The sequence below is a fragment of the Copadichromis virginalis genome, linkage group LG7 (genome assembly GCF_057382275.1).
Source record: "Copadichromis virginalis isolate Kocher_CV1m ecotype Utaka linkage group LG7, C_Virginalis_male_GT1.1, whole genome shotgun sequence".
NCBI lineage: Eukaryota > Metazoa > Chordata > Actinopteri > Cichliformes > Cichlidae > Copadichromis > Copadichromis virginalis.
In genome coordinates this window covers 18,410,725-18,427,952 of record NC_140624.1, presented here as the reverse complement: position 1 = coordinate 18,427,952, position 17,228 = coordinate 18,410,725, and the positions used below count along the sequence as shown (strand labels likewise).

The 17,228-nt window shown below is 42.7% G+C and overlaps 1 protein-coding gene across 1 annotated transcript in view; it reads left to right on the top strand.

Moving 5' to 3' along the window:
- Positions 1–17,228, top strand: part of LOC146704876 (A disintegrin and metalloproteinase with thrombospondin motifs 20) — a 78,311-nt gene that overhangs the window by 37,473 nt on the left and 23,610 nt on the right. The window contains exons 12-26 of the mRNA XM_085462327.1: positions 2,804–2,949; positions 3,110–3,291; positions 4,043–4,179; positions 4,336–4,453; positions 6,926–7,021; positions 8,704–8,870; positions 9,158–9,287; positions 9,990–10,116; positions 10,199–10,409; positions 10,504–10,668; positions 11,047–11,217; positions 12,049–12,168; positions 13,490–13,597; positions 15,009–15,173; positions 16,683–16,952. Coding sequence (XP_085318453.1) covers positions 2,804–2,949; positions 3,110–3,291; positions 4,043–4,179; positions 4,336–4,453; positions 6,926–7,021; positions 8,704–8,870; positions 9,158–9,287; positions 9,990–10,116; positions 10,199–10,409; positions 10,504–10,668; positions 11,047–11,217; positions 12,049–12,168; positions 13,490–13,597; positions 15,009–15,173; positions 16,683–16,952 — 2,313 coding nt within the window. The remainder of the gene's footprint in view (positions 1–2,803; positions 2,950–3,109; positions 3,292–4,042; positions 4,180–4,335; positions 4,454–6,925; positions 7,022–8,703; positions 8,871–9,157; positions 9,288–9,989; positions 10,117–10,198; positions 10,410–10,503; positions 10,669–11,046; positions 11,218–12,048; positions 12,169–13,489; positions 13,598–15,008; positions 15,174–16,682; positions 16,953–17,228) is intronic.

Here is a 17,228-nt window from a genome sequence, read left to right as displayed (position 1 = left end):
AGCATTTCTAAGATTGCAGTCTGTTTTAATTTTGCATTGTTGGGAGGAAAGGGGGCTCCCAGCTGCTGGAGACAATACACAAACCCCCAACCATCCGAGGTGAACTCCTAACCCAGAGGCATGAGAAAGGCACCGCCCGCATGAAAGGTGATGACTTTTGGAAATGGCCGTGTTAAAATGAAAGAGCGGAGTGCTTTTTAAATCAGTCCTCTACCTTCTCATTCCTCTTGTGATGTATGGCTTGGGTTCAGAAATGAGGCGCTCTCTGCAACAGTTTTCTGGCAATTACAGGGCGCTAACTTCCAAAGCAGCTGAGGTGCTCAGAGCAGATGCTGCTGTCCTTACTATTTTCACTGTTTGAGTTAGCATGCTGGTAACTGCTCTCTGTGACTCCATGGGCTACTCATTTAATCTTTATTGAGTATGTCATTAAGAGCCAAGAGGCAAAGGTATTGGGTATATTTCAGCTTACATGATCTATATATATACATGCATGCAATATAGGTGTATGCACATATGCATACTTTCATATGAGCTGGTAAGTTAGCTTGTACCTTTGTGAAATTTCTAATTTGAAACACATGCTAGTCACAGCTGGATGGGTTTCTCTCACGGGACCTCCAAGTGTTTCAACACATTCCCAGCTGAGGTCAAAATTTGACAATCTTTTCAGCAAAAAGAGGCTCGCCTGGTGTCCTTAATGGGCACTTGGGCTTTGCTAAATGCGCCTTTTTATTTCAGTGTTTTCCAAATGTGTATGTGCTCTTTGGTAGGAACCTAATTGGAAGTGAGTGTGGATCCAAGTGCCTTCAGACCCTAAGCAGTCATTCTTAACACTTAATACACATTCACATTTGCGCACTTATGTGTGTTTTTTTTCTTTTTTTTTTGGTTTCCACCCCCCCCCCCCCCCCCCCCCATTCCTCCTTTCTTTTTTTTCACCACATCACCTTTTCAGGCCAAACAAAACGGATGTAAACAGAGGGTGCCAGCATGGATAGTGGAATGCCTCAGAGGCTTACACAGTCCGTGGTCCTCTGTGACAGACAGTCAGCCTTGTGTTTGACAGCTCCTTGGGTCCTGCTGCCTGTCTGCACTCTGGTGGTCTCCGCTCGGCCTTTGCAATTCACCGTGAGGGGATAAGGGGGGATGGGTAGCCCTGGAGAAGAGGTATAGAAGGGATGCTCAGGTCTGGGCTGACACTCCTCAAGTTGAGCGTGGGGGGCTGCAAGGGGAGGGGAAACTATTTGCTGTAACAAAGGAAAGCTTTTGGACTTACTGCCTAAATGTGTTTCATTGACAGTTCCATGAACTCGGTGAGCTCCAAAGTCCAGCACCTGTTTGCCTTTTTCTGTGTCATGGAAACTATTTCCAATAATGCGCATGCTTTATCAAATTCTTTTCAGCACTTTCCATTTGATTCTTTTCTTAATTCATTGTTTGCGCTCCAACAGAATTATCGGCGCCTTCAGTTTGCATTTACGCTAGACTCGGACTCAGGAGGAGTGAGCCCGGGAATTCCTCAAACTAGGCCCGGATTATGAAAATGTTTGTGGCTTGTTTAGTCCATACCCTGCAGCTCTTAACACCTGCCTGCCATTGTGTACAGACTTTACACTCCATCATTAAAGACCAACAAGTGTGTAAAACACACATGCAAACAAAGCCAGGATAGCAGAAGCAGCCAAATAGTACTTGCTTCCATGTGGTTTTGTGTATGCCCTTTTGCATTTGTACATCTGAGGTAATGAATACATGTTGTTAATTTGCATTAAAGCAGAAATTAACCAGGTCAGCCATTGCCCAGGAGCTACCTCTGATTGATTGACCGATCTCACTGGCTAATGAGCTGAAATGATAAAATTCCAGTGAAGTAAATGTGGCACGGTTTTGTTTCCATTTTCTCATGAGTCTTCAGAACATGACGCAGGGGCTCAAATGCCTCGTAGTGGAAAAAGGATTAGACATAGTAGATTCATTTCTCAGCTGATTGGAGCTGGGGGTGGGAGTAACAGGATGGACATGAAGCTCCCGACAAACGGAGTGCAGTCAAAATAAACACTGTGAGGTGTCCAGAAAGAACGTTTTCCTTTTCTGGTTAAAGGATAAAAAAACTGAGCAGGAGAAGGGAGCTTCTGATGTCAGGCTAGTAATGAACTTTCTTCCTCTTGTTATCACGACTCTAGAGTTTCCTTATCATGGTGCCACTGCTCCCCTTGCCTGTGTGCCCGGACGGCGGGCTACGTACCCAGACAGACGCCGTCTTGTCCTGCATTCTTTCTCTGAACAGGACCCTCTGATATCTTAGTCACTGAGAGGAGGATTTGGTTACACACAAAGGGAAATGTGCGTGCTGTGCTTTGCTTATGAAAGCGGTATTAGTTCTTTTTGGCAAAAGTTGCTTAGCGGGTACACACTGCTTGACACTGGAAGCCTTATTTGTGGGATAATTGGGTCTGTTGCATGAAAGCTCTGTGTTCCTGTATTTTGTTTTTTAATTCCGAAGATGGCTTATAAAATATAAAGTTTGGAATACAGGGGTCGGGTTAGAGATACACTAAACCACTTTTGTGAGTGTCAGATTGTCATTGTGTTCATTAAATTTCCTCTTACTATCGATTGTGTTGTGGAAATGCAATTTTCTCATGTGGGACTAAAGATCTAATAAGCCGATGACTGAGATGGCGAAGAAGAACACTGTGCCCAGGTGTGCTGTACTAGATTATGTTGCCTTCAGTAATGCAGGGGTTGCTTTTATACATTTTAACATGCTCTCTTCTTGCTTGTGTGTGTTCCATTTCAGTATTGCAGACATGGGATGTGTGTAAATAAAGATTTGGATCTGCAACCAGTCCATGGCGAGTGGGGTCCCTGGGGGCCCTACAGTGTTTGCTCCAGGTCCTGTGGTGGAGGAACGAGAAGCACCACTAGAGACTGCAACAAGCCTGAGTAAGAAATAATGAGATCGTTATTGACGGTCAGAGTGCAAATATGTGTGCGATAACTATGATTTGGATGTGAACAACATGTTTAAAGATCACTTAATGTGATCTTTAAATTCAAACTTTGCGTAGTGCCTCTGTAATCGTTAATTTTCCCGTTGTTGTAGGCCCAGAAACGGCGGTAAGTTCTGTGTGGGTCGCAGAATGAAGTTCCGCTCCTGCAACACTGAGCCATGCCCACGAGGACAGAAGGATTTCCGGGAAGAGCAGTGCTCTCAGTTTGACGGCAAACACTTCAACATCAATGGTCTACCTCCCACCGTCCGCTGGGTCCCCAAGTACAGTGGCAGTGAGTATACCCAAACCATTCAAGCCACACCATCAGCAATACACACTATTTAAATGCAACTGAGCATGTAGCTTTAACTTTACGTAAACGTTCACCTTAAACACCACATCCCACATTTTTAAAGTGATTTTTTGTTTGCATCCAGTTACTCACAGTTTGCACAAATACGTCAATAAACTTATCTGTAAATCCACAAGTGTGTGTAAGAGAGAAGCAAGGACCAAGACCTACAAAGTTGCGACGCCTCCACAGCCATTGCATTTGAATCTAATGTGCCTGAATTTTAATACATGGCAGGGGAAGACAGGCAATTTTTGTTGAGAAATTGATGAATGTATGATAAAAATCTACAGCTGTATTTTTTTAAGGTGTCCTTAAGTAAACTTTTAATTGACACTAATCAAGGGCAACATAAAGTCTTTCCATATGAACTTCCTGGCAGCTTTCTCTTACAGATGTATGTCAGGCCCTGCCTAGATAGTCTGCCCCATGAGATTACCATCTGGCAAAGTTGCTGCAAGTGATTCTTTTAGTTAATTGATGCTGAAGCGAAGAAGCCAAGCCCCGGTCTGGGTACACTGTCAGATACCATCTAAATATTAGAGATAAAGCAAGAGTCTGCTGAGGGTCACAAAGAAGTAAATAGGTTTAAGTTAAAAAGTTTGTTTCATAAGGATTCGCAGGATTTCACTGAAAATGTATCTTTGTTGCTCAGAATTTTAATTTAATTGTTTTCTTTGTATCCTTTAAGTATTAATGAAGGATCGGTGCAAGCTCTTTTGCCGGGTTGCTGGGACTACGGCATACTATCAACTGAAGGACCGTGTCATCGACGGCACACCGTGCGGGCCAGACACTTACGACATCTGTGTGCAGGGCCTCTGCAGGGTATGTCTGCGTGCTCCTTGTTTTTCCCGATTACACTCAAAGCAATACTTGCTCACATACCCTCCGACGCCGTCAGCTTCAGCTTAGTTGCGCGCTGTCAGGAGCTTCACTCTAAAGCACACATTTCTGTCTTTTCTATCTTCCGCACTTCTGCAGCAAGCGGGCTGCGATCACGTGCTGAACTCAAAGGCCAGGAACGACAAGTGCGGCGTGTGTGGCGGCGACAACTCATCGTGCAAAACTCTGGAAGGAACCTTCAATGATGCTCAGTATGGTAAGTCCCTCTCAGCTCAGATTGCACGCTCTGTCCATTAATAACTGACTGTTCCACAAAACATATGTCAGCACATTCTGCAAATAAACAGGCTGTTATAAATTGTATATGCAGCAAACATAGACGAGCTTAGAAAGAGGCTACAACACTGACATTCAATATGTTCATATTAGGCACTGATGTCATGTATGGTTATGGTTAACATGTTAAGCTTGATGTGAAGAACAATGTATGCTTTGGACAAATTTTGGGGGAAAAAATACATGAAAGCAGTTTGCTCTAAAGCTTTACAAACTTTGTTCATGTCACTCAGTCTGGTCTTTTGATAGCAAACACAAACCTGACATCATCCCCTTTCAGCTGTGGTGCTTAAAGCAGTGCCTCACTGTGGGCCAACTGCTGATTGCATCCAATCCTTTTTAAGTCTGGGCAGTAAAACAGGACCAGCATTAGCATAAAAAGCTATGGGTGTGGCCTCTGTCATTTGTACTGTGCTAGTTTGGCACTCAACTTTAGCATCTCTATCCATCTTCCTTTTTCTGCGCTCCTTTGGCTCAGGGGTGGCAAAGTGTTTGAGGACTGTATTCAACCAAATCAGGCACTGACCTCAGCCCTGGAAATCTGGCTTAACCATAAGAACGACAAAAAGAAAAAAGAAGGAGTGGGAGTGTAGCCCAGGCAGGATATCCCTCTGCTCCTGTCTTGAGTCTGAGCCTGTCTTCTTGCCATTGAACCTTTTATTCTTTTTCTTTTCATGTCTCTTGATTTATTCCTTTTTTTGTCCGCGTTTCATTCATTGTGTTTACTTAGTTTTCCCCTTAATCCTTCTTCACCAGCCGACACAAAATGATGAACTGTCAACCATAAGTCTGGTTCCTTTTACTTGTAAACAAATATCTTTATGTTCGCAATACAATTTGTATTAAACATGCTTTTGTAGCTAACACCAAGGCCCGATAATACTTCAAATAGCACAAATACATTATTATTCTTTAAAAAACTGTGTTAAAACACAGGAATTGGTGACTCACTTACATTAACTGTTGATAGTTATTGTGAATCAAGAACTCCCACACCATCCGCCTTTTACTGAAGTTTCCTCAATGTTCTTCACTTAAAATGAAAATAATCTGTACACAAAATACTTAAGGGATTAAAAACACAAGCTAATTTTCTTTAGCAAAGCAAATACTATATAGTATTCCTTCTCGCTAGTGTCAGAAAGTAGTCTGTACAAGGTAAACCAAATCATTCCACAAGTGCAAGTTTTTTTTTGTTTGTTTGTTTTAACCTCGGGGTGTTGTATTTACTATTCTTTTCTGGGTCACTCTGTGGTGAGGGCTGATTGTGTGTGCGGTCAGTCGCTAAGCTAGGAGATACCACGTAGCCTCAGGGAGGGTCTAGTGTTGGCTGTTCCTGATGTATTTCTGTGGGCCTGTGAGCTTATCGTTACCCAAGTGGCTCTAGGTAGTGAATGTGACATAGCACTTAAAAGCAGTAACAGTGAACTCAAAAGGCAACTTTGGCAAGGTTTTTGTTTTGTTTCACGCAAATCTTTATGAGTGAAAAGTGTCAAGACGAAAAAAAAACCTTACTGTCTGTCATCTCTGTTTGGTGCAGCTCATTTCAAATCAAGACTAACAGACAGAAAGAGAAAGACCTACATGTGTGAGATCTACAAGGCAGATGAGAAGAAGATATGTAAAACAAGTGCTGCCCCCGAGTGGCTTAAGGTGTCAGGCTAATTGTCAGATCGCTTCAAACCCACCTCTTGTATTTTATTCCTTTCACTTCTCACTTGTGACTCTCAAGCTGAGCCTATATGAAAAAGGAAATGAGTAAATAATAAATCGACTCCTAGTTTACCTTTCCACCACCTGTTGCAAACATTAGACTAAAGGCAGTCTATTAGAGAGACCAAAAGTGCAAGACAATGGTTGCACCAAACAGCTGCTCATTATGAATGCAGTTCATGCAAATTCTGGTCCCAGTTTGGTCTCGCTGGTTCTGTGTTTTGCTTAATTTGTTGTTAAACCTTCAAACCTGCATCTCGGTTATCATATTTTGGTCTTCACAGGCTCTTTCTCTTGCTCATGCTCAGTCGCCTTCTCTGTTAGTTTATCATGGGACAACAGGCCTGGTGTAGTAATTACAGGCCAAAGGTAAGTCCAGGGAATAATTACATATAATTTAACGGTCAGGCCTCTGAGACTATAACAGGGCCTCCTGCAGGTTATTTGAGATGACTAGACTTTTTTTTTTTGTATTTTTCCAAGTGTGACATTTAAATCCCTAGTGGTTGGAACTTCCCTAAGAGGAATTTGGTGTAGCATAGTGAAGCTATTATGGAAATCACAGTGGGGAGTGTTCAGTGCATTGGTGTTATCGTAGCTACGTTTTTCCCTCTTGAAAGTTCTTAAAAACGGTCTCAGTCTCTTGTTTGCCTGGTTTTGTTTCTTTCTTCTTCTTTAGGTTACAACACAGTGGTTCGGATTCCAGCTGGAGCCATGAACATTGATATCAAACAGGTCAGCTACTCTGGAAAACCAGAAGATGACAACTACCTCGGTGAGTGTACCAGTAAGAAGGTGTGGTTTTTAAAGCAACACCAGGTCAAATTTAAAAGCATTCAGTCTGAATGCGGTGGCAGTCCAAACCAGTCAGATGTATACATTACATTTCTTCGGTTCTCATCTCATAGGTCAGTGCCATTACCCCGAACATGACCATAAACCGCGCTGACTCGGTGACCCAGAGCAGTAAAGGCAGATGTTAATGAAAAAGGGGTTGAACTCGAGAAACGAGCCAAGTTACTGTCAAACTGTTTTCAAAAATGAAAGGAAAAGGACTTTTTTTTCTCTTTTTTTACTGAGCACGTATATCGAGGAAATGTGAGGAGCGTTGGTTGAGGGTAAGCAAATGGAGTGTCAACCACTCGGAAAGATAAATGAGGCAGCAATAAGTGCTAATTAGATGCATGTGGAGCTTGAGCTGCATGGAAGTAGAAATAAGGGTTTTAGGGTCAGATGGACCTATTCTGTGCTTGCATGTGAGCAAGAGGAGGACACAGGAAAAGAAAAAAGACAAGCAAAAGAGAAGAGAGAAGCTCTTTTGCCCCCTTTGTAAAGTGTACAGGCATCCATGTTTCAGATGGATCAAGTTGTGTTCAAGATGTTTTAATTCCAATTGTCAGAAGAAATTTCTGGTGGACCCCTTTTGCCCCGCCAATTCTGGGAGTGCTGTCTGCATTAAATATGGTCAATGTTTGCAACACCCTTTCAGTTTTGCCACTTCAGCTGGTGCAATATGGAGGAATTTGTTTAGAGAAGATCAGGGTGACATAAATGGGTGTCAGTGGCTTAGAAGTTCAGGCGCCATTTTTCTCCATTTATTACATGTATATTGTGACAATATTTCAAAATACTCCAACGAAACAGGTTGAAAAACAAAAATCATGTAAATACAGCGTTTGCGCTGTGCCGTGAGTCAAGAACAGCCTTTCAGAGCTGGTGAAACATCAGACGTCTCTGTCGCCAGTACTCCGAGTATGCTCTGAATGAGTGCTACTTTGAATTCAGTAAATAAACATAATTGCTTTCTCATTTGGCTACTCCCATGGGTGCTATCAATCTTTCTCCCTTTTTCTTCGCTCTTTTCTTTTTCCTTGTGTAATGAAAATTGCACATTAATGTCTTTTCTTCATTGTTCTTCATTTATGCGTACACGATTCTGGACAGTGCACAAATTCTTCTGCAGGCATAAGAAATATGTGATATGTTGCCATAAGTTATCTGCGTGCATCATTGTCAATTCTCTCTGATTATTTGGCATTGCACAACTTGCAGATTTAAATGCAAAACAACAAAAGTTTTTACTAGGCTTGATTAGATGCATTGTTTTGGCATGTACTCACAGACTGTAATTCAGAGGTGGTTGTTTAGGTATTTGTGTGTATTTGCAGTCAGTGAAGATCCTTTGTTTCCACTCCAGTGTCAATCACCGAAGAGAGTCCCGGAGTCTGACTCCAAATAAATGCAATTTGGTGTCACCGCTGTTTCAACATACGGTACCTCCTCGGACGGCAGAACAATAGGTTGGCAGCTGTCTGCCAGACTGTTTACTTTAAATGTAGGCTGAAAGTGACAAATGCCGTCTCGCGCATTCCCCAAACTTCAAATTGCGAGGGCAAAGCTTTCCTTCTTCTGTCTCTTGTGGTGAAATGTGTCGTTCTTATTCGAATGTCATTCCAGCATTATCCGATAGCCATTCCAATTTCCTCCTGAATGGAAACTTTGTGGTGGCCATGTTCAAAAGGGAAATCGACTTCAAGGGAACCGTCATTGATTACAGCGGCTCAGACACAAAAGTTGAGCGCATTAACTGCACTGACCGTATTGAGGAGGAGCTCATTCTGCAGGTATTAATAGGAAGTTTGTTTTCTTTTAATGCTTAAGTCAACTTTATGTTATTACTATATCAGTTCTGCTTTGATTATTTGCATACTGTGTGTTCTTCTGTTAATGTTTCTCCCCACACCGCTTCAGTTTTCACCTCTGCGTCTCTTTTCTGCAAAAGTTTGCTTTCGTTCTCACCTAGTGACACACTGATCTTAATCCCTCTGTTAAAGAGGTGAGAACTCTGTGTGGACAAAATAATAAGCATGTCAGACCTTTGACCTCGCCTTTTCCAACGTTATTCCCACAGGTCCTGTGTGTGGGAAACCTCTACAACCCAGATGTTCGTTACTCCTTTAACATACCCATTGAGGAACACAGGGAGCAGTTTGTCTGGGATCCCTCAGGCTCCTGGCTCGAGTGCAACCGCATCTGCCAGGGTAAGATCTCTTGGCTTCCAAATCTCCACACATGAAGAACACGATCATTTTTCATTGGCTTCTGTGAATTTAAAATCACTTCAGAAATGGGGGGAAGGGACCTTTTGAGCTGCTGGGATGCCTTCATAAATACAGAAATGAATATTTTTTAAGCTCACTGTTGTTCAAAATGTGCAGCATTTGTCTTTGTGAAGAGTCAATGGCCAAACACTCCAAAAGTGTGAAGTATACAGGATCAAAATGTATAGTGTGAGCTTCAGTGCAAATATTATTATTAATTAATATTATTAATATTTTGATTTCTTCTCCATCATGTTACTCACACCTCTAGATTTTAAAAACTTACTCAATCGGCATCTGGTTTCTAAAGAGCCCCTTCTTTGCAACCCCATTCTGATCCCAGGTAATCGCATTACCTGACACCTTCACCTTCGCCTGGTTTTACTACACCCCACAAATTTCCGTTTTAGTAGCAAGCTACTCGGTTTCCCAGTGGATCAGAGTGCACAGCGTGTGTTTGAGGGGTGTGAGACCTGCACACCCCTAAGGCTGGAGGATTGAATGTTAGAAAGCTAGCAAGACTTGTTAAAGGCGATGAAATGTGATATTTTTAAGTAAAGTGACTACCAGATGTTGAACGATCTGAACGTTGCTTTATTTCACTGTTTGTGCGTGTGTGTGTGTGTGTGTGTGTGTGTGTAGGTGAGCGAAGACGGAAGAGAGTGTGTGTGCGTAGGAGCGATCACCTTGAGGTGTCGGACCAACGCTGTGAACATTTACCTCATCCCGAAGCCGTCAACGAGCCATGCAACATAGACTGTGAAGTCAGGTGTGTATTAATGTCCCACGGTCCCACTTCCCGTGCACGCCCACAGTCAGACACTTCATGACAACCCTTCTCTGTCTCGCAGGTGGCACGTTGCTGGAAAAAGTGAATGTTCAGCTAAATGTGGCCCAGGCTATCGCAACCTGGATGTTCAGTGTATGAAGTACAACCGGATGAAAAGACAGAGCGAGAGAATGGAGACCAGTGCCTGTGCCGACATCCCCAAACCAACGACCAGAGAGCCCTGCCACGGTGACTGTCTGCTGAAGAGCTGGCAGTACAGCGCCTGGTCACAGGTACAGTCGGAGGAAATTACATTGTACATTGTGAGGGCCTAGCCCGGTTAAGGACTTTAAAGCCATCCAACCTGCATGACTTTTCCATATGCAGTGTTCTAAGACATGTGGACGTGGCAGCCGTAGCAGGGAGTCTTACTGCATGAACAATTTGGGCCGCCGGCTCGTGGACAGAGAATGCAATGAATACCAGAGGGTGGTAACTGAAACCTGCAACGACCACCCGTGTCCGAAGTGGATCATCAGTGAGTGGAGTGAGGTGAGCCTGGATGCTCTTAGACATGCAGATATGACCACACAGAAACAGATATCCCAGAATAGAAATGATTTATTCCTCAGAATGAGAGGATGAGTTCAACACACCTCATAAAAGTAAGCTTCTGCAAAGCCACATGCAAATAATAAACAATCAAATTACTGGCGTACTATATATAGTGTATATGTGATGTAATACAGGGGATACCCTGAACCTGCAGCTTGAAGTATAACTGCTTTCTCTTATAGTGTTCACACCAATGGCATAAATAGGACAGGACAATTAGCATAAAAATGTGTACTCACCATCGACTGTTTCGTAGATTTTCAGTAACTTCATAAAAAACAAACAAACCTCAACCTACAACTCTTCTACCATCAGTGCCTGGTGACTTGTGGGAAAGGGATGAGGCACAGACAAGTGTCCTGCAGCATGGGAGCCAGGGAGGAGAAGCTGAGCGAGCACCTCTGCGACATGACAAGTAAACCCCCTGCCGTGGGAAGCTGCGAGCTGCCCGAGTGTGCATCTTGGCAAGTTGGCGTCTGGGGAGCGGTGAGTTCTGCGCACACACACGAGTAAGACACACACACTGACACAGCGGGGCGAGGTGACTCCATTCAGTGTTTGACTGAGGAAATGGGTTGCATGTGTGAGTGCCTAGGATTTACTCTGTGTATGTGGTTGTGGATATGTGTGTGGTCAAAGAGAGAGAATGTGGCAGTAGGAGACTCAGTGTAGATTTGTAGTGCGTGTGTGTAACCTGATATACCTGCAAGTTACAGCAAAGTGTGCTTACTGTGACACCAGCTCCCATTTCCTTTATGCTACTTTCACTTTGCCCTCATATCCTGTAAGACTAAACCTGACCCACACTATTAGAGACACACATACACATTCAAATATACAAATTTCCCACTGTCTCTGGGTAGATTTAACTACATTTTAGTAAAGAACAAACTAAATAAAACAGGCATGAATGGGCGTTTTTCACCATTCATAGTGTAGTTTTGTAACTAATAATACGCTCCCAGACATGTTTGTATTAAGTCAGATAGTAGTATTTACAGAGCTGGAATATATTGACTCATTACTGCCTGGGTAATTATAATTTGCAGATCAAATAAATCTATCTTGTGGCATTTTCTGTGCTCTCGTGTGGTACCTAAACATGATGGGAGAGCCTTGTATGTGAATTAAGAACTGGGTAAAGGGTCGAGTTGAGGCTCCGGGTGTGTATGTGAATGGATGTCTGTGTGTACGTGTCAGGGCCTCTGCTGAGCAGGACCTTGACTGAGGCCCTGTCTAAGATATCAACCTTCAACCTCCAACTTCAGCAGAGTTGGCATAGGTGCGCATGTGTGTAACTTGTTTTTTTTCTTTTAGTGTTCAGTGACCTGTGACCATGGCTACCAGATGAGAGCTGTAAGGTGTGTGTCGGGGGATTACGGCGACACAGTAGATGACAGAGAGTGCAATGCTGCAGCGATGCCCAGAGACAGTCAGGTAATAAGAAACCTAAGATCGTGCATCGAGTCAAGAGTCAACCATACAGAGTCTTAATTAATAGGTTTTAAGTGGATTTTACCGTAATTTCACCATAATGCGAAATATTTCACAAACAGTTAAGTTTTTTATGGGACTACTCCCTGAAAATATATTGTAATGTGACCTTCAAATATATGAATCCAAAATGCATCCCCCCGCCCGCCCGCCCACACACACACACACACAACGCTCATTACTACTGTAAATCCGGCAAGTGGCACGCACAATTTAGATTACTGATGAGTTTATGTTCCTAAGTCACTTTAAAACAGCATTAAGTAATTTCTGATTACTTCAGAGGAAGTGGAAAAAGCACTAAAAGCATCTGTATTTTATCACCTTTAAAACACTTCTTCTATCTGAACAACCACCAGAAATGAAGCAGTGCCAGCAACACTCTTGTCAGAGCTACAAATGAATGTTAATATATCAGCATTAAGTCCAACATTAACCTTCCTGTTTTGGCTTTACCAGCTCCCAATGGGGAGACTAGCACTTTAAATTGCTAAACGCTTTATTATGTTCCCCATCTACTTGCCAGCTGATTGTGGTTTGGTGCTGGTCAGGTAACACAAGTGTAAAGTGGGTTTATCAGAGCCTTTTGAGTGAAAACAGCTGCCTGCTGTGGCTGGAAAGAAGGTTGGCAAGAGTGATGGAACTGATCTAAACACTGCAGCTGTGGGTCAACAGTGAGCTAAAAGTTGTGGTAAGGCTCGATATGGCAGATTATTTTTTAAGATATAGACATGGACAAGTGCCGCTTTAAATCTTACTGGATTTAGCTTGAAAACTAATCTAATGGTGTTTTGTTTGGCTTCCAAACAAGCTGAGGTCATAAATTCTGCTCAAAGGTACCCTCCCTTTACTCAGATTTTATATGCATATAAAGAAACTAGAATTTAGGTAGAGCCTTTTAGTGTCAATCTTGGAACATGCATAGTTCTGCAGAATGAAGGGGAAACATACAGGTAACACTGACTTAAAAAATCTTTTTGATGTCCATTGACAATGATGGACACTCAAGGCATTTGACTGATCTTAAAGTTTATAGATAAGTGATCGTTTCTAGGTGTTTGATTTCAGGTTGTCTTCAACAGTACTACGTTTTAGGGTTCTAGGGCTTAGAAAGGTGCAATGATATATTTTTGGGGTATATTAATAACCATATTTTGCCCCAATTTGTTTAATTTACCCTATTCCTTTAAGACAACTTAAGATCCTTGCATATTTGCTTATTAGCTCATCACAGGGCAGTTTGTTACAATGTTTGTCATTGAAGGACTGTGAGATGCCATCATGCTCACGAGCCTCTCCAGCACAAAGCACTCCTCATCCAGACAACTCTGCGCAGTTCCTGACTCAGTGGAGATATGGCTCTTGGACTGCGGTAAGGAAATAACTTGAGGTTGGTGGATCTGTTAGAGCATAATCTTTGTACTGTTTTGTTCATCACTGTGTGTGTAGATCGAGTGAAAGTAGGACTGTAGGCCTCTGACAAAGAATGAAAAATAAGAATATTGATGGAGCAATTTGTGTGCGGTTTGTGCGTGTGTGTCTCAACCACACTCAAGTCATGTTATGTGTTTACGAATATTAGGTTGACATATTCAACATCACTGTATATCCCAACATTCCTCTAGAAAGTACATACTGCACATAACTACAATCCTCTGTTTTACCCCCTGCTGTAACTACACACTCACACAGACATACAATATGCAGACACGTGCAGGCTCCAGTGTCTTGGCAAAGAGGTCCCTCCGCCTTTCTAATACTTTGCATTGTTATTCGGAGCAAATGGAAACCAGATTTCATCTAAACACGAGTCTTCGGTTTCTGAGATTGAACCCCATCTGTCAATCTGAAAAACCGGTGTGAGCTCACATGTCAGAGGCCAGCGCCAGTACGGTCTTTCAGACACACATGCTCCACATGCACATATATACATGCATGCATTCCCCAAGGAGCAGCATTGCCATCCTCAGTGTGACATTGATATGAAAGCGATATTAATGTTTCTGTTTGAGCTAGAGCTGCTTGATTGCATTAGATATTCATCTCTTCAGAAATGTTTCCATGGTGTCGCGCTGAGATGGCAGGAGTAAACCTTCAGAGCATAATTATGAGCGCTGAGGGAGTTATGTTAGGATACCAGTGACAATGAATTCATTTGTAAGGTGAAGAAGTCACAGTATATACGTTTAAAAAACATAATGAAGTTGCTCCTTTCCTGCATAAAAAAGCCAGGTTATTACTGTAATGAAATTAGGCACCAATACTTTGAACATGGCCAAAAGATCCAGATCAGTGACTTGAATTAGATGAGGTAAAGTTGAACCCTTTATCATAAGCATCATGTCATACAGCACTCCTGGATGTATTTTATATTGTAATTCTCATCTCTTGGGAACCATTAGAATTTTCTCTCTAGCCCAAAATGGTCGAGGGGTTACAGTAAAGTGAAGCACACAAATCTAGAGCTGATTTTTCTGCCTGTGTTCAGACAGCAGTACCTTTTGAATGCTTCGTGCTACCAAATATCACAATAAAGCTTGCCCTTCCTTCTTTACAAAACCATTTCACTAGCTGGGCCCACGTCCTCATTTTAGGTTTGACAGCGTTTTAGTAGGTAAAAGTGAATGCTTTGGCATAAATTGAGCTGCGGTTTGGGGAAGGCCTCAAAGGGGACTGTCGATGGCTCCCGGGCCTGGCAGATCCCCATGTACTAAATAGAAGCAAAGAAGTTAAAGAATGGAGAACACGTGAGAGAGCTCTGCTTGTATGTGCATGTCCTCCAGTGCTCCGTGTCCTGTGGCAAGGGAAAGCGGGCTCGTTATGTCAGCTGCCGAGATGTCCACGGAGGAGTGGCAGACGAATCCTACTGCGCCCACCTGCCCCGCCCCGCTGAGTTTGCCACCTGCTTCAGCCCCTGTGGGCAATGGCACGCCGGAGAATGGTCACCTGTAAGTAAAACATCCAGCTGTGTCGAATAGAAACAGATGTTTCCAACAATTTTCAAATCGTGTTGAAACACAATGAGCTGTAAACACTGTTCGTGACGTCACTAAACCAGCATTTGCATGGAGTCAGTGATGAGCTGTAGTTTCTGCATGAATTTGCTTGAGTGAAAAACAAATTCCTTATACTATTTGAACCCAAGTGAGATTTCTTTGATTTACAGTTTATGGTGGGACCAACCTGCCAACTCTATATTGTCTGTTGATTTCTCACTCATCATGTTTTTCCTCTTTGCTCTCTACGTACCACAGCTGGTCGAGGCAGACGGCTGCCTTCTCTGTGCATAGTTTTGTGGGAGGACTTTTCTTGTTAAAAGGGAGTTTCCCATTGTCCCCCCCCTAATTAGATTACATTTTAATGTCACATAATGTTGATTTCTACTCTTGTTGTATTCATGTTTTTAGTCTCATGGGGGCTTCCCATCAAAAGAACTCACCACGAAATACTGCAAATCTGTTCATGGGAACATCAGTGAAAATAACATTGCTCAAATGTAATTCAGAAAATGGAAAACATCCAACAAAAATGTCATGAGAGAGATAAATTTAAAAAAAAAATCTTGAAATTGATCAAAAGCAAAATTTAAAAAAAGGGTAAGCAGTCATTCACTATCCAGACTTTAGGAGTATATAGAAAATGTTTGGTTACTAGTGTAACCACGGTTCTCTGCTAAGCAATATTCCACAGTGCTCGTGGAAGTGCAGGCATCCCAGAGATTCCTCTGTGTGGTTGATACCCAGGTGATGCCTGAGGGGATGGGTCAACTCACAAGCAGCTGGGCAAGGGCAAGACGCCACCAATGGTTACCTGACAATATTCAGTGGTAGCAGTAATCACTAATGCTCAGCTAGCAATAGCTAAACAAACATAAAACTCAAGCTACTTGATGTGTTACAGTTATGCAACAACCACTACTAGAAGAATATTTCTTGATGTAAATATGTACATCAAATATAACTTAGTAGTTAATCCTTAAACTAGAAATACCCACATTGATGGTCTAACCTTGATGGTTGCATCAGCATAAGATGGATCATTTTGGCTCAGGACCGCTGAGGAGTTCTAGTGATCTTTGTAGGGAAGAAAGCAGGTATGCTTGGTTTGGGGCTGGGGGCTATTATAAAGGGGGTTCTGGGAACCTGTGTGATTGGTGATTGGTCTGTCTTGGTCAGACTAGTAGTAGTGGAGTAGTGGAGCTTCCGCAATTGGTCACACAAGACGGCGCTTCTCATGGTGCAACACGTAGCGAGGTTTGAAACATTGATTCTTACTTAAGGTATCCAAAAGCCCACATTTTTCTGTCTTATAAAAACATAATATAGTTCTCAGAGCTTTGCAGAACATGCAGTAGATTTTCTTTTTTCCAAGCATTTTTTTCTCATTAAAAATCACAGCTCTTCTATTTCACCTTTGTTTTTAAAACTCTTTGGCTCTCTTCCCACACCTTCCCACAGTGTTCAGTGACTTGTGGTGTAGGAAGAGCCACCAGACAAGTGGTTTGCTCCAACTACCCCCAGCCAGTGGACCAGTCTTTCTGTGACCCGGATGAGAGGCCCGTGACAGAACAGGAGTGTACTGCTGCACCCTGTCCTTCTGTTTACCACCGCCAACGCATTAATGACCAGCCCTACGAATATCCTCAGGATCCAGGACGTCACCCAGGGCACAGCAGCTGGAATGTGCCTTCAGCAGACAACCAATGGAGGACCGGACCTTGGGGCGCAGTATGTTCAGCATGAGATAGTTGAAGAAATAGCAGGGTTCAAATATATTTTGTCAAGGTTCCTTTTAATGCACTTGGAGGGTTATTAATGTCTTTTTTTTTACATACAGCAAAAGTAAGCTTTCATATTAATGTAGAACCAGCAGTGTATATACAGGCCATGCCTATATAACATGTTGTTGAGAGACCTGTGTGTGTGTGTGTGTGTGTGTGTGTGTGTGTGTGTGTGTGTGTGTGTGTGTGTGTGTGTGTGTGTGTATAAACACATTCTTGCGAA